At 53.7% G+C, this 27,442-nt stretch overlaps 1 protein-coding gene across 4 annotated transcripts in view; it reads left to right on the top strand.

Annotated features, from left to right (window-relative positions):
• The window catches only part of MAN1C1 (mannosidase alpha class 1C member 1), a 149,812-nt gene that overhangs the window by 115,258 nt on the left and 7,112 nt on the right, over positions 1-27,442 (top strand). For 3 of the 4 annotated variants that reach the window (XR_004924409.2, XM_036114882.2, XM_036114898.2), the window contains 7 exons: positions 1,651-1,777; positions 4,740-4,833; positions 9,461-9,576; positions 15,049-15,268; positions 18,036-18,208; positions 19,430-19,545; positions 25,355-25,413. Coding sequence is in view for 3 of the 4 variants with exons in the window: in XM_036114882.2 (XP_035970775.2) it covers positions 1,651-1,777; positions 4,740-4,833; positions 9,461-9,576; positions 15,049-15,268; positions 18,036-18,208; positions 19,430-19,545; positions 25,355-25,413 (905 nt within the window). In the remaining variant the exon portion in view is untranslated. Of the gene's footprint in view, positions 1-1,650; positions 1,778-4,739; positions 4,834-9,460; positions 9,577-15,048; positions 15,269-18,035; positions 18,209-19,429; positions 19,546-20,533; positions 22,734-25,354; positions 25,414-27,442 lie in introns of those variants that run through there. The other variant, XM_036114890.2, reaches the window with a different exon arrangement.

The raw sequence follows: 27,442 nt of genomic DNA, 5'->3' as shown, positions 1-27,442 counted from the left end.
TGAGTCCTCCACCTATTTCTGGAAGTTGAGACTGATGAGTTTGATTTCAGAAACTATATTCAGGCCAGATAATGGAGTTTGGAGAGGAGAGGGGCAGCCTCAGGAGAGCCCCAGCCCACCCCAGGAAAAGGGGTGCCCCTCAGATGGCAAACTGTGACCTCCCAGACCCACCTTCTCCCACATCTGCCTCCCTATGTCCTGTCCTGGGGAGACAGACAGACAGAGGCCAGTTCCTAGAGAGGCAGAGCTATCCCAGCAAGGAAGTGGAGGGGCTTCCCAGAGGCCAGGGCAGAGCCAGCCCCCTCAGCCTACTCCTTGGAGCCCCTACAGATAGGGGCACTCACTCCACCCTGCTCCATCCCCACCCTGGCCCCCTGGTTGTCCTAAATGTCCCACAGGAAAGATCATCATGGTACATATGAGGAAACTGAGGCACGGGGAGAGGAGGCAGAAAGGACACCCCCATTCTGTGCTTTTCTTTTCCCTCTTCACCCGACAAAAGCCCTAGGAACAGAGACCAGGACCAATTACCCTCGCCCAGTTTGATGATGCAGGTGCATAAGGTGGGGATGGTTTGCCCAAGGCCTCTCAGCTAAGAAACTTGATGCTGGCCCCCTGGCTGTAGAGATTTAAGTGAAAACACCTGGAAAGGCAGCGTCCTTGCTTATTATATAATTTAAGGAGAGGCAGGCCACACAGTGGTTAGGACCAGCTCTGGTGTCAGGCCAGCCTTGAGTCCCAGCTGCTCCACGTGCTGTGTGATGGCGAGTGGGTGACGTCACCATCCCAGGCCTTGTTTTCCTCATCTGTGAGAGGGGCAAGTGGGAGGATTTCCTGAGACCCCACCTCTGCGCTCTTCCTCCTTGGAAGCACCCCGGGCCTGGAAGCGGGACTGAGACAGCCTTCTCCAGCGAGGATCTGTCTGAGGTGTTCATGAGACACACGTGATTAACAGCTGAGGAGACCTTTACTCCGAGAGCCGCTGTTCGTTTCATTCCTAACCTCGGGCCTCCCAGGGAGCCTGCAGCTCCGGGCACGTGGTCGTACCAGAGTCACCTGCCCCTCAGGCGTGGGGTCCACAAAATTCCAGGAGGGGCCACTGTGTGTCCTTGGGCAGCACTGACAGTGTGAGAAGAGGGAAAGAGCCAGGTAGGGTCCCCGCTTTTCATCTGCCCCGTTCCGACCCCAGCCACAGCGGTGTGTCCCGCGCATACGGCGCCACAGACTGTGAGGCAGCCGGATTGCCTTCAGCCAGAGGACAGAAAGCGTTCTGCAGGGTCCTTGTGGTCCCTGACGGCATTGTCCATATCACCTGTAAATTTAGCGTAACTTGGGTGCCAGCGTAACTTGGCCACCAAGGCAGCTCTGCTACCGCCCTTGAGCCCACACATCTCCCAGGGGCTGCTTGACGATAGAAACAAAGAATAGTGCAGGTGACCTCTGTGTCCTCATCAGCAGTTGGGGCTATTACTGGTACTGACTCCCAGGGAGGAGCAACGGAGACCAGGTGGCCAGAGCGCCCAGGACGGGACCTGGCACGAGTGGGTGCTCCCCCACTGCGCAATCTCCCCCCCCACACCGGTTACTCTCAGCAGGGGAGCCAGCCTCACCAGCAGCGGGGTGACAGGGGGTGCTTCCATCTCTTTACAGCGGCTCCAACAGGAGCTGGGGCTGGGCCATGGCTGGGAGCAGCAGCATCCTGGCTGAGTTTGGATCCCTGCACCTGGAGTTCTTACACCTCACCGAGCTCTCTGGCAACCAAGTCTTCGCAGAAAAGGCAAGTGTTCTCCCTGCTCCCCCCCACCCCCGAATGGTGTCTCCCTCTTCTCCACACTCAGCAGGTCCCCCATCAGTGGGGGTGGGGGGGTGCGGGGGACGTCCAACCACCGCTAATACAGCTGTGGAAGCCCTGAGCGTGCCCGAAGCCAGATGGCAGGAAGGTGCGCGGAGTGGGTAATCAGGGTTCTGCTGGGGCAGGGAGGAGAGGAGGCTGCCGGCGAGGTTTTCACCGGGGCAACCACGTGGTTGCTCGGCGGCAACCACACATACGTGGAATCTGGAGAGAGCACAGGAACTGAAATCCAGGCACCCGCGGGCGTTGGCAGGAATTGGCCACCGGGTGCAAAAGTCCCCTTTCCAGAGCCAGTTAACTTTTTCATGTGAGATCTGCTGCCTTTTTCCTTCCAGATGCCCGCCTAGCTCATGTTGTCAGCAGGCTGGCAAAGCGATTTCACTCTACGACGGCAGAGGCACACGTCTCTTCGTCCTCATTGTTACCGGGCTGGCTCAGGCCGCAAGGGGTGCTGAGAGCTAGCATCCAGGCTGTCGGCCAGCCTGACAGCTGCCTGCTCCTGCCCCTCTGTGGAGCCCTCCAGAAGAAGCAGTTGCTCCACGTTGACAGCCCTCAGCAGTTCCACCGTCTGGAAGTGCCTCCGCGCGGGTCTAACCCTAAACCCAAGGAAGGCAAGGGTACACACACCACCCTCAGAGGGCGCGCGGGCTCCATCAGCAATTGTCCCTTCCTGAGCCCTGCCTAGGGAGATGAAGTCCCGCCTCCAAGAATATCCCTTTGGAGGCGCCTCCACTCCCAAAACCTTCCCTTCTCTGAGGGTTAGACTCTTGGGGTGCCAAGGGAGCTGGGAGATCATAGATTCACACCTCCACCCAGTGGCTCCCAGTCGTATGTCCACCAACCAGCCTCAAAGCATCACCCGGCGTGCCTGTAGGAAACACATCTCTGGGTGTTACCCAGGCCCGGGAATCTGCATTTTTAATAAGCACCCAAGTGCTTTTTGGTGCCGAATTTAAGAGCACAGCTTATTCAGTGTGGGAATCCCCCGAGCATTCTTGGGAAGCTCAAGGAGAGCTTTTCAGCCCCTTGATCACTTCCTCTGGGTTGGGGCTCACTACCCCTCTTAAATAGCCTGTCATGTCAGAACTGCCTTCAGAGCCTGTACTGGGAGGACTCTGCCACCGTGTGACACCCCACCTTGCAAGTTCATGAAAGAAATTCCATCCCACTTCCTGATGGGTCTTATTTACTGATCCATTTTCCTGCCTCCCAAACCCTCCTTCCCCCAGCCTCCCTGTTTCCTTTGCTCTTGAGTCAAACTCCTCTGGGAAGGTTGTAACTGACTCACACTGGAGCGGAACAGGGAGCTCACTCTAGTCCCTGGCTAATCTGGACAAACTAGCTACCACTGCCCGAGCACCTACTATTTGTTGGGTACCTTATAGGGTCCCTAACCACCCTTCCAAACCCTGAGGTGGGTCTTATTGTTATCCGCATTTTACAGAGGAGGAAACTGAGACTCAGAGGTTCAGTCTCTTGTCCTGGGTCATTCAGCTGGTAAGTGATAAAGCTAGAATTCAAGCCCAGGACTTTCTGACTCCGAAGCCCACATTCTTTCAAGACCAGATTAGTATAGCAGGCTTCAGGCTTTTCCTCTCGAGTCCATCTGCCTGTCTTTCTGTCTCCCTCTACATTTATATTCTCCGGCTATTTTCATCCCCCAATCATGCCTCCCACAGAGGCGATTATTGGCAGTCAACAAATTGGCCCAAATTCTAGAAGCATCCGTACCCTCCAGGGGAGCTAATTTAGCCTGCTTCACTGCTCACTACCAGGACAGTCGAGAATAACTCAGGTACAAGCACATTCCTGTCCCCTATAATGGACTCCGTTAACATAAATGGATATGAAATCTCATGTGGTAAAGCAAAGTGCCGTCCCCTAGAAAGAAAGGTCTGACAGCTAAAAGGCTCCTCTCCCTGCTCCTTGCCTTGTAGATAAATCTACAAGCATGATATAATACCGTCCCCAAGGGCCTTGCTGTTCTAGTGGATTCTGTGCTGGAAGCATTTCATGTACTGCCAGAGAGCAGACCCCAAGGGATAAAGCCTTCCTGCTTCTCACCCTTTGTTGCCCCAAAGGTTGCAAATCTAGCCTCTTCTTGCTCCAGCCAGGCAGCCTCTGCGACATGTGACTGCACGGCCTGCCCTGACCCATGTTGGACACAAGGGCTACTCCGTGTGGCCAGCCGAGCCCTGCCTTGTGTCCTGGCTCTGCCACTTATGAACTGAGTGACCACGGGCATGCCACTGAAACTCTGGGATTCGGGTTTGTCACCTGTTACACAGAGATAATACCAGATGGGTTGTTCTAAGGGTCCGAGGTGATGTATGTAATGGGTCTGGCTCAGAAGGACTGAGAAATGTTAACAGCTGTTGTTGTTGGGGCAGGGGTGTTGAGGAGCCCAGGCCTTTCCTCTGGAATGGTTCCTATGGTGTCCGATACAATAACATGTTTCTAGGCTGAATGTTATGGAATTGCCAGGATTGACAATTTCTGACCTATCAAAGAGGCAGTGTTACCTAGCACTTAAAAATGAGCGACTATCGCTTATAGGAACCGCCCCCTGTCCTGAAAATGCCCATGCCCCAAAGCAAGGCATCGTGAGGAAGGGGTGAAGTGAGGGGAGCATGGGGACCTCGCAGGGCCCCAAGGCGGTGGCCAGGCTCCCCTGTGGCCGTGTCCTGCAGTGCCCCACCCGTGGGCCCAGGGCATGGCTGTCTCGCCACCTCCGGGTTGGGGCCTGCTGTTGTCAGCTCTCCCTCCTGCCTCGTCTGAGTGGTGTCCTCTTCGGATCCGAACAAGCTGCCTCCTTCTGCGGCGGTGGCTAAGAGCCGGTGGCTCCTTCCAGAAAGTGAAGGTGCGTCTGGTGTCCGTTTCTTGGCAGGTCAGGAACATCCGAAAAGTCCTCAGGAAGATCAACAAGCCCTTCGGCCTCTACCCCAACTTCCTCAGCCCAGTGAGCGGGAACTGGATGCAACGTGAGTATGGAGATGCCACCGCCCCGCCTTCCACTGATTGCGGTCAGCATCCCGTGCGAGGCGTGCGGGCCAAGTGAGCAGGGTCACGTTTCTCAGAGCCGCAGGCCAGTGAGGCCTTTGCTCTGTGCTCCCGGACCCCACCCGCCCTGCCAGGCGTCCTGGGGTCTTCACTGTCCTCGTGTTTGGTGGGCTGTTGTGACAGGTGTGGTGGCTGCCCCCTTGCGAGGCCTGCCCTCTGCATCCCCTGCACACTGCCTGTCTCCAGGCTTCCATCTCTTAAGGCACCACTGAAGCGTCTCTGGCCGTCCCCCAGACTTGTGGGGGTGTTCCACATAGAACCGTCTGTCCACTCCAGAAATGGCCCCGGGAAAGGCCACGCATCCTCTCCCAGGATCGGGTGCCCCACCTCCAGCTTTAATCCTTTTTTTTTTTTTTTAATTTTTAAGCAGAGCCTAACTATATAGCAATACAAAAATCGTGAATTTACTGCTGTATCTTGCACCTGACAGAATGGGTCCTGGGAGTTCTGTTCTCTGTTCAGAGGCTTGTGCCTCAACCAGACGGGTGTGGGTCACTGGGGAGCCTCAGTTACAGCCCCCAGCTCCACCCACCGAAACAGAATGGGGTCTAGGGGACTTGCAGGCTGGAGGGTGTGGAAAAGTCTCCCAGGACCCTGGGATTGCACCCCTGTCAAGAGGCCCTGATCATGAGGTCACAGCGGGAATTGGTGACCACAGGTTCCTTGGGCCCTGCCTCTAGGGGCTCCCTCCCCCACCTCCACCACTTCTGCTGAAACAAGGAGTCCTCTCCCTTTCCCCTGCCTCCAGCCCTATTTGTTATGACATCAGCAAGGGACTCAAAAGCAAAGTACTTGAGACTAATTACTGCCTGACTGTGGGAAATGCACTTTATCTCCTCAAGCCTTGGTTTCGTCTCCTGCAAATGGGAGAAGACCCCGAGATAGCTTTTTTGTGCACCACGGAGGGATGTGGGAGTAATGGTCAGAAGCTGCAGGAAACAGATTTCAGTTCATCTTCCAAAGATGACATGTGTTGTGCCAAAAGGTAACGAGTGCCCATCAGTAAAGGTATGCAAGCAGGGCCTGGAGGCCGGGCCAGCCTGCAGGGACACGGGGGAGAAACTGCAGAGGCCTATTCTTGCAACCCTGGGCCTCTGTGACTGCAGATCCAGGAGGCCCAGAAAATGTGACCCAGGAATTTTCCCCAGTGATGACCTCACCCCCAAGTGGCCTCCTGCAAGAACCACTTACAGAAATACAAAGTATTTTTAATGAAAGCACACTGCCAAATCCAAAAGTGCAGGGAGAAAATGAAGGTTTGAATTACAGATTATGGCCACGGGAAGACAGTTCAATAACCGTTACTGCTTTTAATTGCAAGGCTTGACTGGGTAAAGAGATAAACTACCCGGCTGCTGGCTTTAGCTGCTCCACAGCAGAAGCCTTGGAGAGGCAGAGGGGGTGTGACTTCCCTGTCTGAGCAGCTACCTTGGCAAATTCCAGGGAGCCGCCCCACCCCCACCCCCCTGAGAAGCAGAACTTTCTTTTCAGGTTGCGGGCCTGGGTAAGGTCAGTCACATATGGAAAACTGTTTCATATTAATAAAATATGAATCTGAGGTCTGCTAAAGAACAGAGGGAAAGCTAGAAAGTCCTGCTCATCTGGGCACCTGCCTGCCTCCCCTCCCCAACCCCCCGGATCTGGCACCCCAGCCCATCTCAGGTTCTCTGTGGTTTCACTGGGATTTTTTGGTAATTGTGTGTTTTTCCAACAGACGATAACATTCCCAACTTACATACGCTAAGTATGTTCACCTTCTTTCCTCTTTTTGAATCCTTGGTTAGCCCATTTGCAACCACAGAAACTGCAGCTTGGGGAGGGAGAGTTGGGGCTGTGTCCTGGTGTCAGGCCTATGTTCTTGCTGCTCCCCCCTCCTGCTGGAAGCTGAGCTGCAGGATAACAGAGGAGGCCAAGACCCTCCTGCCACTAGGACTCACAGCCAGGACAAGTCCACCAGGTTTCTGCCGGTACCTAGCACAGACGAGACCCATCCTCACAGAGCCACTTAGAGCTCAGAGGGCGGCATGCTCCTCTTTTGCATTTTATTGACCAAAAGCTGGAGGCCCAGAGAGGAGAATGGCTTGCCCTGAGCTAATGGCAGATCTGTGTCTTCCAGTTCCCACTCTGGGCTCTCGGTGTACCACACGCTTCGGGGGGTAGACACTGCAGACGCACACTAGCCAGGAAGCAGTGGGACCTCCAAAGGAGAATCGTTCACACAGCCCCAAGAGGGTGTCCTGTCGCAAACACCCATGGAGCTCCCGGGGGCCTGGCTCCCCTCTCCTGCACACCTGCCAGGCTGCGCCCTCAACCACGTCATGCACACGCTGCGGTCACATGATGAAGTCCCAACTCTTTGGCTTGGCATTCAAGGCCCTTCCCAGCACAGCTCAAACCTCTCTTTCTTCCATTCGGGACTTATTGGGTGCCCGCAGTGGGCATAAAATGTGAATCCTACACGGCCCCTCCCCATAGAGAGCCCACAGCCTGGTGGGGGACGCGGACCCATAAGCAGATACGGACACCACCGCTTTGGGAGCCGCCAAGGGCAAGGCACACGCCCAGGATCGGCTGCCGCGGAGCGCTTCCCACGTGAGGCGCCGTGGGGCCAGATTTGCGTGCACCCTGTCTCACTCGCTCCTCATGTAGGGAAGGACGGCGGGCAGGCTTAGGAGAACACTGAGAAAGGCCTTTCTGCTGAGAGGATGCCCGAGCTGGGGTGTAGCAGTGAGGAAGTGCTAGCCATGCAAGGGGGGGAAGGGGTCACCACAGGTGAGAGATAAGTGGGAAGGCAGGGGGCTAGGAGTGTCTGGAGTGGCAGAGAAAACGGTGATAGGCGGCAGGGCCGGAAGAGTGTGGAGATGGCAGGGCCCCTGGCTGCGTGCCTGTGTGCCTCTTCTGTGGGCTGTGAGCTGTGGGAGGTCCCCTCAGCGGAGGCTGGCCCGGTTTGACTTGCAGCCTTCCCCAGCCCCTGCTCGGCACAGACCTCCTGCTCCAGCTTCGGACACGCCATCAGCATGCTGGGCTTGGCATGCCCCTGCGCCTCCCTTTGTGCCGTGTCCTCCATGTAGCAAGGGGGGGTCGGGGGTATGCTGTGCTGGTGAGCGTCTCTTCACACAGCAGGGTCCAGACTGCACGGACCCCCTCCCGTGCCTCCCCAAGGCTCAGGATTTCTCTGGTCTGTTCCAATTTTTGCAAGTCCTGAGCCCTTGCTGGGCCATGATTTATTTATGGGGCTGGAGGGAGCTGAAAGGGCTGGTTTACTCTGGGTATTCCTCTCAGCCCACTTTCCTGGTTCTCACCTGTCTTTACCCTCTGACTTGTGGTCCCGCTGTCTTCACACTTGTCCTTTCTATCTCTAGGCATAGAAGAAGCATGTTTTCACGCTCTGGTTGGCTGTAAAGCAGCAGAAAGCGAGGGCTCTGCCACCTTGGTGGCCTTAGAGGAGCTATGTAGGCCCACCCAGTTTTCCCATCTGGGAAAGGGATTGGCAATGCCTACCTTGCAGGATTCTTGGGAGGTTGTTCTAGATAGTACAGTAAAGCTCCTGGCCCACAGTGGACCCTGGAGAAATGGTAGCTTTTGATGGATTCTCTGTTTCTTTCTCTCATCCCCCCACCTACCTTCCCTCCCTTCTCTTCCTATCCCCACTTTCTCCAGAGGAGCTGGAAATACCCTCCGCACCAACCCTACCCCGCCTTAATCTGCCCCTATTTTCCTTCCTCTCTCTGTCTCTCTGCTTAAGTGCATCTTAACAGGGAACTGAAGTTGCTCTTTGTTATATCTATTAAATGCCTTTGTGTTTCCCTGTTGTTAATTTTTAAAGCATGTGAGTGAAGTGTTTTCCATGTCTTTCTTCTCTGGTTAAGTGATCCTGGTTGACCCGTCTTTCTCCAGGGATAGCACTGGGTGGAGTCACTCAGTCCTGTCCATGGGCGACTCCAGGCAGATGCCACCAGGGCAAAGACGGGCTCCTCAGACCCAATTCTTCCCAACCCCTTCTCCTTGGAAACTCCATTTATCCTAGTCTGCTCAACGGAAGCTCGGTTTTTCCAAGTGGTTCTGTATTCTGACTAAATTAAGCCTCCTGTTCCTCCTTTCCGTGGCCTTTTATGAATCTGCCCAGCATTAATTACCATGTTTGTCACTGGGTAATAAAAATCTCTGAACTCCCTGCCACCAGATTATCTTTTTAAAGAAATGCAACTCATTTACAGTTAATAACCAGAGGCCCTGCCATCCCTGACCTGCTAAAGCGACATGATTTATACACCCGGGTGAGCCGTGCACTCGTGTGCCAGGTGATAGTGCTCAGGATGGCCCTGGGTTCCCCGAGTCTCAGCCTGGGGCTTCCTTTCTGCCCCTGTTCCTGCAGGGCTCAGAGGCTGCTCATTAAAGGCTTGCTTCCCCCCCCACCCCGCACATGGCCCTGGGGGGGCCACTGAGGCCGGCGGACGAGACTCGCTGCCCGGGTGCATTCCCTTGGGGAGGCCTGCCCGACAGCCTCAGCAATTGGAGATAATGCTTCTGTCCTCTCTCTCCTCACAGACCACGTCTCGGTTGGAGGCCTCGGGGACAGTTTTTATGAATATTTGATCAAATCCTGGTTGATGTCGGCCAAGACAGATGTGGAGGCTAAAGATATGTACTACGAAGCCTTGGAGGTAAGACTTTAGTTGGTCATTCACCACCAGCTCTGGCACTGACCCCTGAGTGCCAGGGCCTTCCTTGCCCAGCCCTCCTCCACGGCGAGCTGGCTGGAAGAACAAGAGAGTCTCCCTCCCAGTGCTTTGCACACGCAGCTTGTGACTGTCCTCAAATGCCTTGAAATTAGGGCCATGTTAGCATCCTCGTTTTACAGATGCAAAACCCGTGCTCGTGGAGGTAAAGCCATTTGTCCGAGGTCTCACAGGAAGCGGCAGCCAGTCAGATTTGGAAATCATGGTGTCTGGGCTTCCGTGAATGTGTCAGAGCCCAGAACACAGCCAGACACTGGCCTGGGAGCCCCCAGATGAGGCTGCCAAAGCAAGATCCTCAGCCATCTCCCTGCAGAACCAAGGGTGATGTAATTAGCATGTGCAAGCAGGGAGGGGCCTCCCTCAGTGGAGCATCCAGTTCTGCTCCTTCTCTTTATGTGGATGGAAACCAAGGCCCAGAGAGGGGAAGGCACTTGCTCAAAGCCACACAGTATAGAGCTGGTGGAGCTGGAGCTAGAGCCAGATCTAAGCCCGTCCCAGTGTTCCCCCCACTGTCCCTCACCACTGCTGGTCGGTCTACAGGGTGTGAATTCTCAACAAGGGATAATAGGCTGAGATGAGTCTCTCCAAAGAGAGGGAGACTTTAGGATGGAAGAGGAAGGTGGTTAGCTTGAGCTATTTGCAAGGGGGTTATGGAATCCCATCAGCCCATCACTAGATACTTCTGAGCCCAGCTAAGGAAAAGGCACTGGGTAGGCTCCAGGCCTTAGTTTCCCTATAAAGTAAGTTGAGCAGCTTGGATCTACTCTGCCACCACCTTGGTCTGAGGTCTTGTGTCCCCTAAAGTAGAATTCTTGCTCCTGTCCCCTTCGGAGTCGGTTCTCCCTCCACACAGCAGCCAGAAGCACTGGAAATTCATGTCCCTACTTCATTGGCTCCTCATTTGCACTTGGAAGAAGCTAGACTCCTCCCCTTTGCCCACCTGATCTAGACCTACCAATCACCTTGAACTCTTCCCCCTTTACTCCCAGCTCTGGTCCCCAGCCTTCCTCAGGCACACCAGACTCATTCCCACCTTGGGGCTTTTGTACATAGAAAGGCTGTCCTTTCTACGTGGAATAGCATTCAAATGGCTGGGCCCCATTTATTGGTCAAGTCAAATGCCACTGGAAACTGGCCTTTCACAGCCTCTCTCTGTCATATACACCAGACTTACTCTCTTCTTTGCCTTCATCAGCATCGAAAATTACCCCATGCATATGTTTGTTTACTTGTTCATTGTCTGTCTTCCCCAAGTAGAATGTGAGCTATCTGGGAGCAAGGATCTTGTCTAGTCATTCACCTTGTCTGCCTCACTCCTAAAACAGTGCCCAATACATAGGAGGTGTACAATAGCTATTTTGTGAACAGATGAACACACAATTGCTGAAGGGATAGGTGGGTGGATGGATGGATGGATGGATGCATAGATGGATGGATGAGTGGATGGTAGATCAGTGGGTGGAAGGATTGATGGGTGCATGGATGGGTTGGTGGAAGAATGGATGGATGGATGGATAGATAGATGGATGGATGGGCAGATGGACGGATGGGTGGGTGGGTGGATGTGTGGGTGGAAGGATGGATTGGTAGGTAGGTAGAGGATAGATGGGTGGATAGGTGGATAGGCAGGTGGAAAGATGGATCGGTGGGTAGATATGGTGGATGGATGAGTATGAACAGTTGGATAGATGGATGAATGAGCTCTAATTGGATGACAGTTGGATAGATGGATGAATGAGCCCCTAATTGCATGAATCTGGCCGGGAATGGTAGTGCTTAAAGGAAGCCTATTGAAACAGGCCTCCACAGTCATGGACCTTTTAACCTGTGGGCTTGGTGATGAGTTTTCCCTGCCCAGGTCCCCAGCACCAAGACTTTGGTCATGAAGCCATTACTGGGACTCCAGTCCCATCTCCGTCTGCATCTCGGCCCCAGCTTCAGCTTCGGCTGAGCTCAGACCACAGCCTATGTCTGCTGTCAGGGGATCAGTGTTCAGCCTACACGGAGTGTGCTGCCTGCAAAGGCCTTTCTGCCCTTTCCTCCATTCCTTGCGGGGTAAACATGAAGTTAGCAAGCAGCCTGGTTCCCTGCCCTCAGGGCACACTGTGGTTGAGGCTTCAAGGGAAGAAATGGCCATGAATTATTTAAGCAAACTGGGAGCTTTATGGAAAGCACTTGATTGAACAGGAGAGAACTTGGCTTTGCTCCCCTCATTTGATATCCCCAGTGAATAGCCTGGAGTATCTCTGACCCTGGGTAAAGACTGGCCTCTGGCAATTTTGGGGCTTTGAAGAATATTCTGGTAATTCTCAACCTTGTCCACACATTAAAAATCACTGGGGGAGCTGTAAAATCCCATTGCTCAGGCTGCACCCTGACAAGGCTACATCAGAACCTCTGGACCAGGGCCCAGGAAACAGTCTGGAAAGCTGCCCTGGCGGGGGGGGGGGGGGGGCGTGAGACCACTCTCCAGCTGGGGTGAGTGGGGATGATTTAGACATGCCCACGGGGCACACCCCTGAAGGTCACAGGGGGAGGGGCAAAAAGAAGAACGGGGAGAGCATGTGTCACAGTGGCATCTTCCAGGCAGGTGCCCTGACTGCCTTGTCTTATTTAGCCCCATCTTACAGATGAGAAACTGAGGTCACACAGCAGCCAGTGTCAAAGTCAGGGTGCAAACACAGATCCGACTGATTCCAGATCCAGTGCTCCTGCCAACCACAAAGGAGCCTGGCTTGCCCAAAATCCCTCTGGGGAGTGGGGCAGGTGGGGTCCCCTCCAAGAGGCAAAGGAAGCCAGAGTCTTTGAATAACCTCATGGCCATCCCAGGAATTATTCCCATGTTACAGATGAGGAGAGGGAGTCTTCAGAAAAGGGAAATAATTTGCCCAGAATCGCCCAAGGCTCACATTGCAGAGCTGGGATTCAAGCCCGGGTCTCTGTATTCCCCCTCAGCTCTGCTCCTCTCCTGGATGATTTAAGCCTAACTGGTCAGTTCCCAGCCTGTGCTGTCTTGTGCTTTGCTTAGAGTTTTAGAAAGCCTTGTTTTTAATCTTCGCACCTATCTGCTTGGCTCAGCTGTGTCCTCACAGAGAGACTGGTCTGTCATTTCCTCTTTACCACGATTACTTAGCTTGGGGTTAGCCCCAAATGGAAATAACCCATGGGAGCCAGTCTTGAAGGGGCAGTTTCTGGGCTATCATACGAAGCTTCATGGGATCTCCCCAGGATGTCTGTGTTCTACCCCAAGTGTCCACAACGGGTGACTAAACCAGATTTCTGCACCCTGGACTAGCCTACCACCCCTCCTCCCCACCTGCGTGGACCCGGCTCTGCCCAGGAGCGGGGGCCCACGCAGAGCAGACCCAGCCCAGGAGTGGGCGGCTCCCCAGGCCCCTCAGTGCTCCGCCCCCCATGGCACGAGTGCTCTGGCACGTCACATCATCAGAGCCTCCCCACCTGCTACTCAGTGAGGGTCCTGCAGCCAGCCCACCAGCCGGGACCTTGCAGGAGGGGGAAGAGGAACAAAGAGATCCAAGAGCGAATGTTGTTTGAGCACCTTCTGTATGCCTGCCCTGGCTGGAGAGTCGGGGTGGTGCTTCTGCTGTCAGGCGGCACTCAGAGTCCTGGGAGAGAGACAGGGTTGCCACAGAACACACAGAGAAGGATGCACAAGGTGGGGACAGCACCCTGTAGAAAGGCAACGGGAGGCGAGTACCCGGGCAGCAGTGGCCTGGAAGGGGGCGCACGGTAGAGCATGCGCAAAGGCAAGCTGGGGCGGCGCAGTCGAGGCGGAGCGTGCGTGTTTCTTTCCAAAATGCTGATCACAGATCATAATTCCCGCGTGTGTTTGATTTTGTTGGAAATCTCTATTAACAGGTGAGCTCCCCGAGGCAGGGTCCAGGCTGTGTGTCTTCAGGGGCTTCATCCCCTGCCCCGAGCCCCCGCTCATGGAAAACTCGAATACTCGATGGGAGGAGAGGGGTGTGACTGGAAAGAGGCTGGGGCCGGGGACAGACTGGAGCGGAACTGTGGTAGCCAACGTGCACTGAGGATGCTGCGCCAGCAAGTATGCTGAGCTGTGCACACACAGCCCGTTGATCCTCACAACCCTGTGAGGTGGTTCATGCTCGTACCCCCATTTCATGCATTTACTTGGCAGTCAAGGCACAGAGAGCCCATAGAACCCGCCCAATGTCACACAGCTTGGAACTGACAGAGGTGGGATTTGAACCCGAGGAATCTGCTCCTGGGAGCCATGTCTCTGGCATCACGTTAAACTGGTCTGTTATTTACAGAGAGCGGAGGTCCAGGACCAGCCCTGGAGAATAGATTGGAGGGACAAGAATGCAGGAAGAGGTCTGGCCAGGGCCCCAGAGGCCCGGCCCTGGACCAGGAGCCACAAGCAGTGCCATCACCTCTGTCTCCAGGGCCCCTGGGGACTAACGGCAGGGAGGGGGGGCACCGTGGCCTGACACCTGTCCCCCAACTTCCTTGGAGTCTTTACCGGCAGTATCATCTCCCATGGAAGCTGGGGACGGGGGGCTCTCAAAGCCCCTTGCTACCAGAAGGAGCCGCCGTCAGGTAGTAGAAGATGCCCAGTTTGGGCATGGGGGGGTCCCTGTCAAAATCCCAGCGTGGCTGGGTGACCTGGGATGAGCCACTCAACCCTTTTGTCTGTAGAGGGCATGTGCCTGGCTTGTCATGGGCATTAAATAAGAAGGTGTATGATAAGGGCTTGTAGAGAGCAGCTCTTAACTTTCTGTGGGTCCCTTTTGAGGACCAGATAAAATATATGGACCCTCTTCCCATGGAAATGCACATACAGGAGAGTGTCACATACAATTTGAGTGGCCTCTGGACCCCCTGGAGCCCATCCACAGGCCAGCTGGGCTCCAGGTTAAGATTCCCTAACAGAGGACATTGTGGAGGATGGATAAGATTTTATAAAGATTTTTTTTAAATCTTTATACATAAAAGACATAAAAGCTTAAATAAGAGGGGTGCCTGGCTGGCTCAGTTGGGAGAGAATGTATCTCTCATTGATCTCAGGATTGTGAGTTTGAGCCTCACATTGGGTGCAGAAATTACTTACAAATAAAATATATTTTTAAAAAGTCTAAATAAGAGACTCACTCCAGGGAGCTGCCTTGTGTCCAAGCCCCCAGCAGGCACCAGGCTTCAGTCAGGTGAGTGGCAGAACCTCCTACCGGCCCCATTAGGGACCACCACCAGCCGCCAGCGGAGGCCAAGGACCTCCTTTGCCTGGGATGGAGGGCTCAGCAGAGCTGTGTTCGCTGCTGTCTGCAAAATGTTCATTTTTCCATCCTCTCCCCCTCCCTTCTCTGTCCCCCTCCTACGCCCCTCCCCCCTGCCCAACTCCCACCTTGCTCCCAGGCAATAGAGACCTACTTGCTGAATGTCTCTCCTGGGGGGCTGACCTACATTGCCGAGTGGCGAGGGGGGATTCTGGACCACAAGATGGGGCACCTGGCCTGTTTCTCTGGGGGCATGATCGCCCTCGGCGCTGAGGATGCCAAGGAAGAAAAGAGGGCCCACTACCGAGAGCTCGCAGCCCAGATCACCAAGACGTGCCACGAATCATACGCCCGCTCAGGTAACCCTGCAAGGGGAAGGGGCAGCAGGAGAGACTGAGGCTAGACACCAGGAAGGACTAGAAAAACCAGCAGAGCGGCAGTGAGGGAAGGGAACACACGGTCTTAGGGCAGTCTTGCCTTGGAAGTTACGTAGATTTTGTATGAGGGATGTGCCGTCTACGCACTGAGACTGTACCCTTAGTTAAAAGGAAAATAGGGGTGATGTATCAAGCACCTGTGCTAAGTGTTCAACACTTGACCTTGTATCATTGCTGAACCTCACAACACAGATAAACTGAGGCCCAGAGAGGACTTGGCCAAGGTCCCATGTGAGGGGCACAGAGCAGAGGGTCCTCCAGGCTTCTTGAGCCTAGCAGATCCCTTCTCCCTGAGCCCTTACCCCTGAGTGCACCTCTGCCTTTCCTCCCCAGCACCCCTCCATTTATGGGGTCTTACCACCTCTGGCACCACCCCGTTTACCACCCTCTTTGAACCAAGACCACCAGAAAGCTCGAGAGCTTCTTGACCATCCCCACCTAACACTCGTTGCAGAATTATCAAATGCTAGAGTCAGGAGTCACATTAGAGAACATGAGCCTTGTCTTACACGTGGGGAAACTAAGTCAGCCCAGAGCGGGGAAGTGACTTCACCAAAGTCACACTGCGCGTGAGTAGCTAAGCCAGGGCTAGAACCCAGGTCTTCTGATACCCAGCTCCTTCTTGTGTGCTGCCTCTCTAAACAGTGCCCCTCAGAAAGAGCCCTCCCCCCAGGGCCCTGAGAGGTGCCCACTGCTCTGAGTGTAATCCCAGTCTTGGAGGAAAGGACCTAAGATTTGCCATAAACCTGGCTCAAGTGCCAGTCTGCCACTCGCCAGTGGGATGGCCTCTGTTTTCTCATCGGTTCAATGGGAACAATAACACGGGTCTCCCGGGATGAGATAGAGGGTCCCATAGAAAGCACATTGCCGGCCGTCCTCAGCCCCAGCACAGAAGGCATGTGTTAGCTTGAAAGGTGTCTGTGACCCCTCCAGCCGAGTCCAGGTCTCCCAGAGCTGTTTTCATGAAGCCAGCAATTCACAAGGGGTCCTTACAACGGGTCTGCGATTCCCCTCAAAGAGCCAGAGCCATAAACAGATAGGAAATCCCAGGAATAATAAAAAGCTCATTATTTGTCTGGGACAATCAACCCAGACCATAAAAGACATCCACTTAATAGAGCATGTGGTTCCAGCCAGCCCGCCTGTCCACGGACAGCCATGGCGGCCGCTCGTGCCCCCACCCCATCAGCAGCTTGGGCAAAACGGCTGTTTGCTAGCAGCCAGGAGTGCAAGCATCTGAGAACTCGAGGGGGCCAGGGTCTGGCTAATGGCACCCAGCACAGCCCTTCTGTGAAGCCCTCCATGGAAGAGTAGAATGTCCTGCAAAGCTCCAGTCGTCTCTTGAGGAAAAACAACCCAGGGCCTCTCAGGGTCCTGACCTGATGGGAAGAAGGAAGGCACACTTAGGGCCAGAGCCCGGCACTTGACTGACTCAGACAGGGTGTGCAGGCGCCAAAGGGTGGAGGAGCTGACCCCTCTGGCCTAAACTCAGGGCCTAGAGTCTCGGACCCAGGAGGGAAAGAGAGAGAGCACAGTCCAGGGAAAGGGCATCAGACAGATCCAGGGTCACATCCCAGCTCAGTCACAGCTTGCTGTGTTACCTTGGACAAATTACTTAGCCTCTCTGATCTCAGCTTCCATATGCCTGAGAGAGGGACACTAACATCTACCTTAGCAAAAAAACAGGAAACAAAAACAAACAACATTTGTTAAGGATCAAAATAAATGTATCTAAAGCACCCAGCACAGCCCTTGAAATCAGAAGTAGTGGCTGTAGCAGTGGTTATAATTATGGTCCTCCAGCAAATAGGAATGGCACCAAATTGTCCAAAAACAAACAAACCAAACTGACAAAAACAAAACTTGGGGAGCCTGGATGGCTCAGTCGGTTAAGTGTCTGCCTTTGGCTCAGGTCAGGATCGAGCCCCACGTCGTCCAGCGGGGAGCCTGCTTCTCCCTCTGCCCGTTCTCTCTTTCTCTATCTCTCTCTTCCTCCTCCCCTCTCTCTCACATGTACTCTCTCTCAAATAAATAAATAATAACCTTTAAAGAAAAAAACAAAAAACAAAAAAAAACCCTCAGACCTCATCAGGCCCTCTTTATCTAGCTGCCTCTGCCTGAGTATGTGCCTTCTGGGCAGCTTTCCCCCCATCTCCACCTCAGCAGCGTCCCAGCCTGTCAGCTCTGGAAGGCTGGTTCTGGGAGGTGCGAAAAGCAGTTCCCTAAGAAAGGGGTCCGTGGAGAAGCATCACCGCATATCAGCATGTTAAAGGATCTGATAAGTCTCGCAGACAGGAGGCAATTTCATTTTATTTGACCCACTCTTCCCCAAATGTCTTTTAAACCTGAAATTCTTTCTTGGCTGGTTAACATCTTGCAGAGTTTATGTCTCAAAACACAGTTGGGGAACATCGCCCACACCTTTTTCTCCCCAGATTGCTGGATAGTTCATCTGGACTCTGAGATTCTAAAACTGCAAAACGCTCGAGGCCTCAAGGGTCTTGCTTTGGCCTGCCTAGGCCAAGAGGGAAGCCGGGCATTTGCCAGCCTTGGTGGCGCAGGCAGGGCCCAGCCTGTGCCAGTCACCCTGCCAGTGCTTCCGGCCACTGAGCGCGCTCCTGGGGCAGCTGGGTCCTGAAAAGCGGGGGTGGGAGGTCTGACCCAGCCCTCTGGTTGGTTCTCCCCACAGATACCAAACTGGGGCCCGAGGCCTTCTGGTTTAACTCCGGCAGAGAGGCCGTGGCCACACAGCTGAGCGAGAGCTACTACATCCTGCGGCCCGAGGTGGTGGAGAGTTACATGTACTTGTGGCGACAGACCCACGACCCCGTGTACAGGGAGTGGGGCTGGGAGGTGGTGATGGTGAGTGCGCGGGGCGGGGGCCCTGAGAATTCAGTCCGCCTCCAAAGCGCCCTAGCTCAGGCATGGGGAGGAAGGTCACAGCAGGCTGACGTCTGGCTAAGGTTCCAAGTGCAAAGGGTCAAGGTGTGGTTGCAGAGCCAAGAGTCCCCGGCTGGGCCAAAGCAGGCCGGGAACTTATGAAGAGGGTTCTGGGCGCCCACAGCCTTTGGGGCCCAGGCTCCGGGGCCAGCAAACTTAGAGGGCTAAAGGCAGGGCAGGAGCCAGAGGGGCCCAGAGCACATGCGGTCACTGCTTTCTGACCCCAAGCCAGAGAAGATGGCTTTAGATTTCTCCTCTCAAACAGAAAAAAAATCTGCCAGGCTGGCGGATCACCTCCCTCCTCTGCCCAAAGCCAGCCCAGCCCTGGGTGGCCCCCACCTGTCTCTGGGCTCTGCTCCCCACCCCCCGCGCCTCCTCCACTAGCCTGCTTGTTCCCAACCACCCAGCAGGAAACCTCCTGGCTCTCTGTGGGGTAGGTGTCAAAGGCAGGTATGGAGAGTCCAGAAGGATGTCTCCTGAGGGATGCTAAACCTCCTCTGTCCGCCCCGCTTCCCAGCTTCCCCTAGGGCCCCCTGCTCTCAGAGCCATAGACTGTCCTGGGGAAAAGAACCTCACCCACACTCAGGCAGGGCACAGGCCCACTCAGGTTCACATACATGGTTCATTGGCCAGAATCCCCCTGCTCCCCTGAAGCCCCTAGTTCTTGGTCAGTGAAAGCCAAGAGTTTTGTGCTCCTGGGCCCAGCTCCCGGGTCCCTCAGTGTGTAAAAATGGCATTTATATACAAAAGGCAGACAGCACTTGGCCCTCTTACCTCTGGACGAGGGACCGTATCTCCACAGGGACTCCGTGGGGTGTGCTAAGTCTAGTCCCCAAATCCCAGCCCTCCACTGCCTTCCTCTGTCCACCGCTGTGGGTGAGTCTGTCAGATCAGCCTTGTTCCCTGAAGGGCCAAAAGAACATCCCCTAAGTTCAGACCAGGAGAAGAGCTCGAGCCAGCAGCCTGCTGGGACGAAGTTCTCGGCCCCGGGGGCAGGGCGGCTGAGCCCTGAGACAAGAATTTGGCTTTGTGCTTCCACAAATGCCAAGTGGTCCGGGGCCTGCCTGTTCACAACCTGGGCAGGCACGAGTCTTGGGGGGGCCTCTCTTCTCCCCGGACCAAAGCTGCCCCGCTTTTCTTCAGGCCTTGGAGAAATACTGTCGAACAGAAGCTGGTTTCTCCGGGATCCAAGATGTGTACAGTAGCATCCCCAACCACGACAACAAGCAGCAGACTTTCTTTCTAGCGGAGACACTAAAGTGAGTTGGGGCTTGGCCGTTGTTCTTTCCAGAGGGACTGGGACTTTCTTAGGAATGGAGGGAGGAGGAGGGTGAGGCGTGGGGTCAGCAGTCCCTCCCTTCACCGACAGTCAGGTTCTGCCATCACAGGGGGCCCACGAGGGGTGGGGGGCCTGGGGTCCCCAGGGTTACATCCCCAGGGTGCCACTCGGGCCAGGCCAGTTTCTCCCCTCAGGGAAAGACCAGACAGCACCCCACCTCCAAGTACTAGTGGTGTGCTAATTTAGCTTCTGTAACCTGTCTCCTAGGATCCCTTGGTTCTCTGAAACCATGTCCTCTTCTATAAAATGGCAGGAATGATGGTGACGATGGTCACTGCTGTTGATCTTCCCTCGACAGTTTTGCTACTGCGCTATTCCCTCGCTTTCTTGGGGTAGAAGTCAAGCCACCCTGTTTCCTTGCTGTTCAGCAAAGCCGTCCCCCTGTGCTTAACCCTTTACAGTGGGTTGGAATGGTCTGTTCTTTGGCTTGGGAAGCTGGAGTTCTGGAGTCACAACTCCCTGTTCATTTTAGTGCCCTAACATCTGCTTGAGTCTAGAGTCTCCTGGGGGGCACATCAGGGAGCAGCCCAAGAGTTTGGACGGGTGCAGTACTCAGGACACCGTGAAAAGAAAGAAGAATCTAGGCCATAAGGGGGCCTGGCCGGCCTCTCCTACAGGTGGCAAAAGTACCTGAGTGAAGCCCGATGGGTAGGAAGCAACAGAGGGAGGGCAGGGGCAGAGCCAGCCTTAAACCAGGTCTGACTGCCCCAAATCTCAGTGCTGTCCTCAGCATCCACAGCTCCTTCCCTGGGACCAGTGCTGCAAGTAGACTTGGGATCTCAAACCTCCCTGCACCCTTAGCCACAGGCCGTGTTGCAGAGGCCTCCGAGATGGGTTGCCAACGGTCCCCTGTTCCCCAGAGCCCTGACCAGCTGTGTCCTGCTTCCCTCCCCGCCCCGGGGGCACAGGTATCTCTATCTTCTGTTCTCTGAAGATGACATGCTCTCCCTGGAAGACTGGGTGTTCAACACAGAGGCCCACCCCCTCCCGGTGAACCACTCGGACAGCTCCAGCAGGGCTGGGGGCTGACTCTGACCCGTCTCCCTGCCGCGCCCAGGACCCCGGAGGGGTGCCTTGCCTTTTCAGGATTTGGGACTGTTCTCAAAGGGATTGGGAACATAGGACCCATTCCAGGCAGACCCAGGGCAGATGTGTCGGACAAGCAACTTCTTTTCCTCTGTGAGGAGACAGGACTTGGAGATGCAGCGATGTCACCCCAGGCCCAGACTTTCCTTTCTATGGAGAATTTCTATGAAACCCACTCACTTGCCATTCCAGGGCCCAGTGAATGGAGGTTTGCATATTGTCTCCATGCCTTTGATTCACTTCCTCTCATTTGGGGAGTTTTCTGTTCATTTGTTTTGCTTGATTTTGCCTTTTCTCTGCAGTTGTGTTTTATCACAAATTATAAATATAGTTTCAAAATCATGTGCTTTCGAAAGCAGCATCATCTTGATAAACTAAACCTTAAAATGTTTGCACACAGAAACCTTGACCCCATTTTCTATATTTTAAATGCCTTTTGCCCAACATTTACTATACGTTCAACTACGTGGCATTTACCTTATAATTTGAGGAGGCATTCCCTTTTGATTTGGGCCTAGGTGTTAACGAATCACTAGTGCCATTTTCATTATTGTAATGGAAAAATCTGTAAGCCTACAATAAAACAGTTTATTGAATAAGAAATACGATTGGGTTCATTACACATCAGTGACTCCTGGGAAAACCGTGGCAATGTTATCACCCAAAAAAATAATCAACCAGCAGTTGATTTAACGTAAGTTTAGACTCCAACTTCTATTGCCTTCCCTTAAATTGGTCTTACAAATTCAGGAAGGGTGAAGCCAATCCTTTAAATGGAGGCACATATTTATACTTCAGTCAAGGCTTGGAAGAGGCCCAGAGAGGGCCAGCAGCTTGCCTGTGGTCATGAAGCCAGGCAGAGGCAGAGGTGAGCCCAGTCCCCACAGTTTGCTCACGACCCCGTGTCCATCTGTTCGCGTTCAGCAGATGCGTGCTGAGTGCCCGTAGGAGACAAGACACTGGGCTAGATGCCAGGGACACAGCCGGGAGTGAAACAGTCATAGGCCCTGCCCTCAGGGAGCGTACAGCCAAGTGGGGGAAAGATAGACCATAAAGTAAAGGGACAGATAAGTAACATGAGTGCGAGCCGTATGAAGTGCCACAGAGGAGATGTGGGGCCGAGACACTAGTGGCCAGGGCTGATCTGAGGGCGTCAGGGAGAGCCTCTCTGAGCAGAAGACTTTCAAGCTGAGGCCTAGAAGATAAGAAGGAGCAGCGGGAGGAGTATCCCACAAACCCACTCTCCCCGCACCCACCCAGGGGCCCAAAACCTTGAGGCCATTATGCAGAGCAAGGTGTTCAGGCAGCTCTTCCCACAGCTGACCACACAGGGTAATTCTGAGCCTTCCCGCATGCTCAGCCACTTCAGTTTGGCTGTTAAGAACTTGAGTAGTCCCTGAGGTATTGGAGCCTAGGCCAAGTGACCTGGCTTTACGTCCCCACAGTGGGACCCCAGGTAGGTCACCTCACCCCTCAGGCCACTCTTCCATCAAACAGAGGGAGGAACCTCCACCTCCCAACGTTGCTGTGAGAATAAGCAGGATCCCCTGGCGCCCTGACAGTGCAGGAAGTGCTTCTTCCTTATTCTGGAGACATAGATGCTTCCAGCATCTTCTTAAGCAGTGGTCAGAGCTATGCGTGAGCCGTCCCCATGGCAGGCGCCCTGGTGTTTGGTGAGTAAGTCCCTGCTTGAACCCAGGAAATCACTTCACTCTTGACAGGCTCTGGAGACTTGTCTGTGCGCATTTAAAAAACAAAACAAAACAAAAACCCACTGTACAAGCATTGTGGGAAGGGCGAGGAAGATCTTTATGCTAAGCAGGAAGAAAAACCATCCACCATTCTACCCTCCAGAATGAATACTGTTATATTTTCTTCTAGATCTTTTTCTATGAATGTACAGAATATATTTTGCAAACATGGTGTCATACTACGCGTCCTGTTCTACTGTAATCTGCTTTTGCTCTTAACTATATATTGTGAAGATCTTTCCATGTCAACAAATACACATTTATCACTGTACCTGGTTGTGGAGTGTTCCGTTGTGTGCTGTAGCATGCTTTCTGGATCTAAGCCCCTATTTCTGGGCATTTGGGTTTGTGACAGTTTGGGCTCTCAGTTACAAATAATAGAAAACAACTCTGTCTAACTTAAGCAAAAAAAAAAAAAAAAAATGGAAGGAAGGAAGAAAAAAAAGAACATATTGAAATGCCTTGCGGTGACTCATGGGATCTCAGGAGAGTGAACAGTCAGACCAAAGGAAGGACTAGGAAGAGGATGTGGCCGGGAATCCAAGCTGCAGGAACCAAGGGGGCAGTCTCCCCAGTACCCCCATCAGGACAGGGGACTTCAAACCTTTCCAGAGCCCACGGTCCCCCTTCAAAGAAGCGGGCTTCCCATTGGCCTAGCCTGGGTCACGTGCTCCCAGCAGGTGGAAGGTGGGGCATCTTGACTGACAGACCCACCAGGACCCCGCGCAATGCCCCACAGGCTGGTCCCCGGAGAAGAAAACGAGGTTTGCTACCAAAATAATGAAGCCACGCGCTGGTGAAGGCAAAACAGCAGGACTGTTCGCAGGTTCTGCTTTGATTCTTTTCAGTATTATAAAGAGAGTTATGAAAGCATCCTTGACCATTCCTCTCTCCCCTCTCGTTCAGCTCCTCAGAGTCAACTCGGGGCATGTCTCTCCGTTGCAAAGCCACTTGGCAGTTCCCCAAGGCCCCGGGCTCCCCCGCTGGGCCCATGTTGCTGTGCCCCCCTCTCCTGCCACCAGGCTTCTGTCTTCTGCATTATCGCTGGGGGCAAGTTGTAAAAGTGAACATTTCAAAATTCATCCTCCAGGAGGGCCCTTGCAGGTGGAGAAATATCATCCTTTTGGCAAAGTTAATTCCATTCCAGGGATAAAAATAAGTAAGACCCAAGGTAGGCTGAGAGGAGAGAGAAATTAAGGGATGAGTCATCCTCTGGGAAGGAGGAGCCACAGAATCCCGGTTCTGGAACCAGTCCTGGCAACAGACCCTCCTTCCCCCACCAAGGGTCAGCATGTTGCCAGTCTCTTTTGAAGTCTCGTCGGATGGAACCCCCTTTTGCACCTGTTTTCTTCACGGAGGGGCGTGATGCTGGTTCCTGCCCAGAAAGCTTTATTAGCACCTGGCTCCAGGCACTGAGGCCTGCCGAGCACCACACCCCTGAGAAGCAGGACAGAGTCCTTCTCCAGATGCTTCCTTTTAAACGACTGCGTTTGTTTAGATGCTTTGTACATCACATTGTGTCTTTGGCAATTTGCAAAGTTCAAAAACCAAATGCACTGGAAAGAAAAGCAAAAACAGAAAATCTGATTTAAAGGCAACATCCTTGAGACCCACGATGTGAATCTCAGTTCTGCCTCCTTTGCTTTGGGGAGGGGATCTCTTCGAGGTTTGCGAAGGTGCTGGAGATGGGGAAGGGCCAGCTCGTCCCAGCTACCCCACTTGGGCTCTGTCTTTGGAAATATGCTCGTTGATTATGTGGCACAGAGATGCTCAGCCCTCTGTGACTAAAGCTTAATCACACGCTAATGGGGGTGCTAATGCTATTTTTTTATATCTAAAAATATCTGTTTGGTTCCCTATATTTGGAACAATATTTTGATCTTGCTCCTCCTGTCTCTTAAGACAGAGCTTTTCAAACTTGAATGTGCACCTGAATCACCTGGGGATCTTGTTAAAATGCAAATTCATATTCAGCGGATCAGGCGCGGAGCCTGAGCTACTGTGCTTCTAACAAGCTCCCAGGAGATGCTGATGCTGCCGGGCCTCAGACCACACTGAAGAGCAAGGCCTCAGCTAATGCCCGCTCCTTTGGTTTCTGCTCTTTATTTGCATCCATGGAGGGGCGACTGGGTGGCGCAGTCGGTTAAGCTTCCGACTCTTGGTTTCAGCTCAGGTCCTGATCTCAGCGTGGTGAGATCGAGCCCCGTGTCAGGCTCACGCTCAGCATGGAGTCTGGTTGAGATTCTCTCCCTCTCCCTCTGCCCCTCCTGCTCGTGCTCTCTCTCTCTCTGTCTCAAATAAATCTTAAAAAAAATTATTTGCATCCATGAAGTCATAACGTCCCCCGAGTGGAGGGGCTCAGCTGTTGGGATGGCATCTTGCTTTGGTGGCAGAGGCAGCTGTCACCTGCCTCAGCGGCTGCCCGCCCCCCAACACAGTGTGGACCAGACAGGAGCAGGCTTGCGGGTGCCTTAGCACAATGCTGTCCGGTAGAACTTTCTGTGGTGATGGAAATACTCTATCTCTGTGCTGTCCAATAGGGTGGCCACAGGTGGATAGTGAACACTTAAAATGTGGCAAGTGCAACTGAGGATCTAAATTTAAAATTTTATTTCATTTTAATTAAATTTCAATAGCCATATGTGGTCCCTGGGCGCCATTTTGGACAGTTCAGTCCTAGAACCTAGAAAACCAGTCCTCTGATCACGGACTCCCTGCCCCACTGGACCCTCCCCCACCTGCATCATTACAAAAATAATCTTAGCACAAAATACATTGTTTGGGGGGGTGAGGGTTCCCTTGGACATACCTGGTTATTTTTATACTCATTCCAGCCTCTCTTTTCCACAACAGCCTCTGGTTTTTGTTCTGTTTTGTCCTCACCCACTGTAGATCTGCAAATCTGCGTGCATTAGGTCAAGTTGAAGATAAGAAAGGCAGAACCGGAGAGGGTGAGCACAGACTGACTGAAACCATGACCTGCCCTTTCCCTGGGCTGTGTGACCTTGGGCAAGCCCCTTAACCTCTCTGAGCCTCTGCCTGTCGCTGTGGAAAGGGAGGGTGATTTCGAGGGTTAATTGAGCTCCCCAGTGTAGTAACTCAATACATATAGTAATGATTGTTACTGCTATTATGTGAACGCTCTCTGTAAACTAGAAAACGCTGGTGTCAAAAATCCTTCTTTTTAAACAAAAATGCTCTGAAACTTGGAGGAAACTACATCAACCAGGCCCAGGAGACAACCCAAAATCTCAAAGCGATAAATCTGAACATTTTCCGCTTTTCACATTGAGCAAGCATTTTGCTGTTAGCCCTGAATCTATGAAATTGGGAAACTGGGGTAAAGATCCAAGGGCTTCCAGGGGCTGGCCTGGTTGGTGGGGGGCAGATGGGGCCGCCCCCCACCCTTCGCGCTGCTCAGGCAGGTGTGGGGCTTAAGGAAGATGCTGGGAGCTTGCCCAGAATCTAGCAGAGGCCCTCTGCTTGCAGGGGCGGTGGGCGGTGGGGGGGCGGGTGGCTAGTGGGGGAGGTCCCGTTCATCTTTCCTCTTCAGGACATACCTGGTGAATCCTTCCTACAACTCTGGCAGGGAGGCACGGCAGGCAGAGATTTACAGAGCGGGAAACTGAGGCTTAGGTCAAACAGTTGTTCCTGGCCTCTGGGTAGATGCCCACAGTGGTTCCCCCACCACACCCTTCCTCTCCCCTCCTCACGTAAATGACCCCAAATCTAGGGTGGCCCTCATCCTGCTCATGACATTTGCTTATGACAGTTTAGTTTTTAAACCTGTTGTTCCAGCATATTAATTAACAATGCCCCCTTTGCTCTCAAAAGTGTCCCAATTTGGACAACAAATTATGAGCCCTCCCTGGTATAAGTGTAAAGAATGGTAACTGAGATCTGTCTCCCAGAAGCCTTCAGTGTTTTAGAGAATGGTAAAACTCAACCCAGAAAAGCATGCAAATAGCCCAGAGATTCTTTCCTTTGGAAACCAATCTAGAATTGCCCATGTTCTCACATACCTCCATGCATTTCCATCCCTGCCCCTCTTGCCTGGACTGTCCTCTGCCCCCCAGGTATGCCTACTAAACTCCTCAAGGCTGCCCTCAATGTCACCTCCTCCAGGAAGCCTTCCCTGACCTCTCCCTACCCCTCCATTGAAACAGGCGCATGCACACGCATGCACGCCCACACCTCAACTTCCCTTTCCCAAGGCTTTGGATTTATTGGCCAACCTTGCAATCATCAGGGGTGTGGCTGTCTCCCTGCCAGGAGACACCCAGACCCTCCTGCCCTGACCCTCAGGAGCCCCTTGCCACCAGTCACTATTCCCTTGGGAGTTCCCCTGAGACCTGGGGCGGGAGGTTCTGCTTTGGCCCACAGAATGATCCAGCATTGGGCAATCATTAGATCCGTGGTTCTCAGAGTATGGAAGCTGGGTCTGGGGCACGGGCAGCAACAGGAGCTTGTTAGAAATGCAAGTTCTCAGGCCCTGCCCCAGACCTTCACAGGTCATGGGGCTCATTGCCCAGGCCACCGTTCCAGAACCCTCCAGGCTTTGCCATTAACCATCTCTGCCGGGCAGTGGGCAAGGTGCCGCAGCTGCAGCTTTGACAAGACAGACAAGGTCTCCGCCCCCGTGGGGCTTCCAGGCCAGTGGCAGGGTGGGGCCGGCGTGCGGACGGAGCTCGGTGCTTGGGAGGCCACAGGCAGGGGACATATGAGAGTGACGGGGGGGGCACTGGAGATGGGGAGCAGACCTGTGTGACACACCATTCCAGGCAGCGGGAACAGCGAGTGCAAAGGCTCAGAGGTAGGAAGTACGGGGGCACCCGGGGAGTGGGAAGGCAGCATCGAACGCAGGGCGCTGTGCGGTGGGTCGGAGCAGGTCGGATGGACCCGGCTCCATCCTGCAGGGCCTCGAGTCTGATTTTAATCTGCGGAGTCTGATTTTAATCTGAGCAGCAAGAAGCCAGAAAG

Source organism: Halichoerus grypus, chromosome 5, assembly GCF_964656455.1.
Source record: "Halichoerus grypus chromosome 5, mHalGry1.hap1.1, whole genome shotgun sequence".
NCBI lineage: Eukaryota > Metazoa > Chordata > Mammalia > Carnivora > Phocidae > Halichoerus > Halichoerus grypus.
This window is presented reverse-complemented; position numbering and strand designations above follow the sequence as displayed.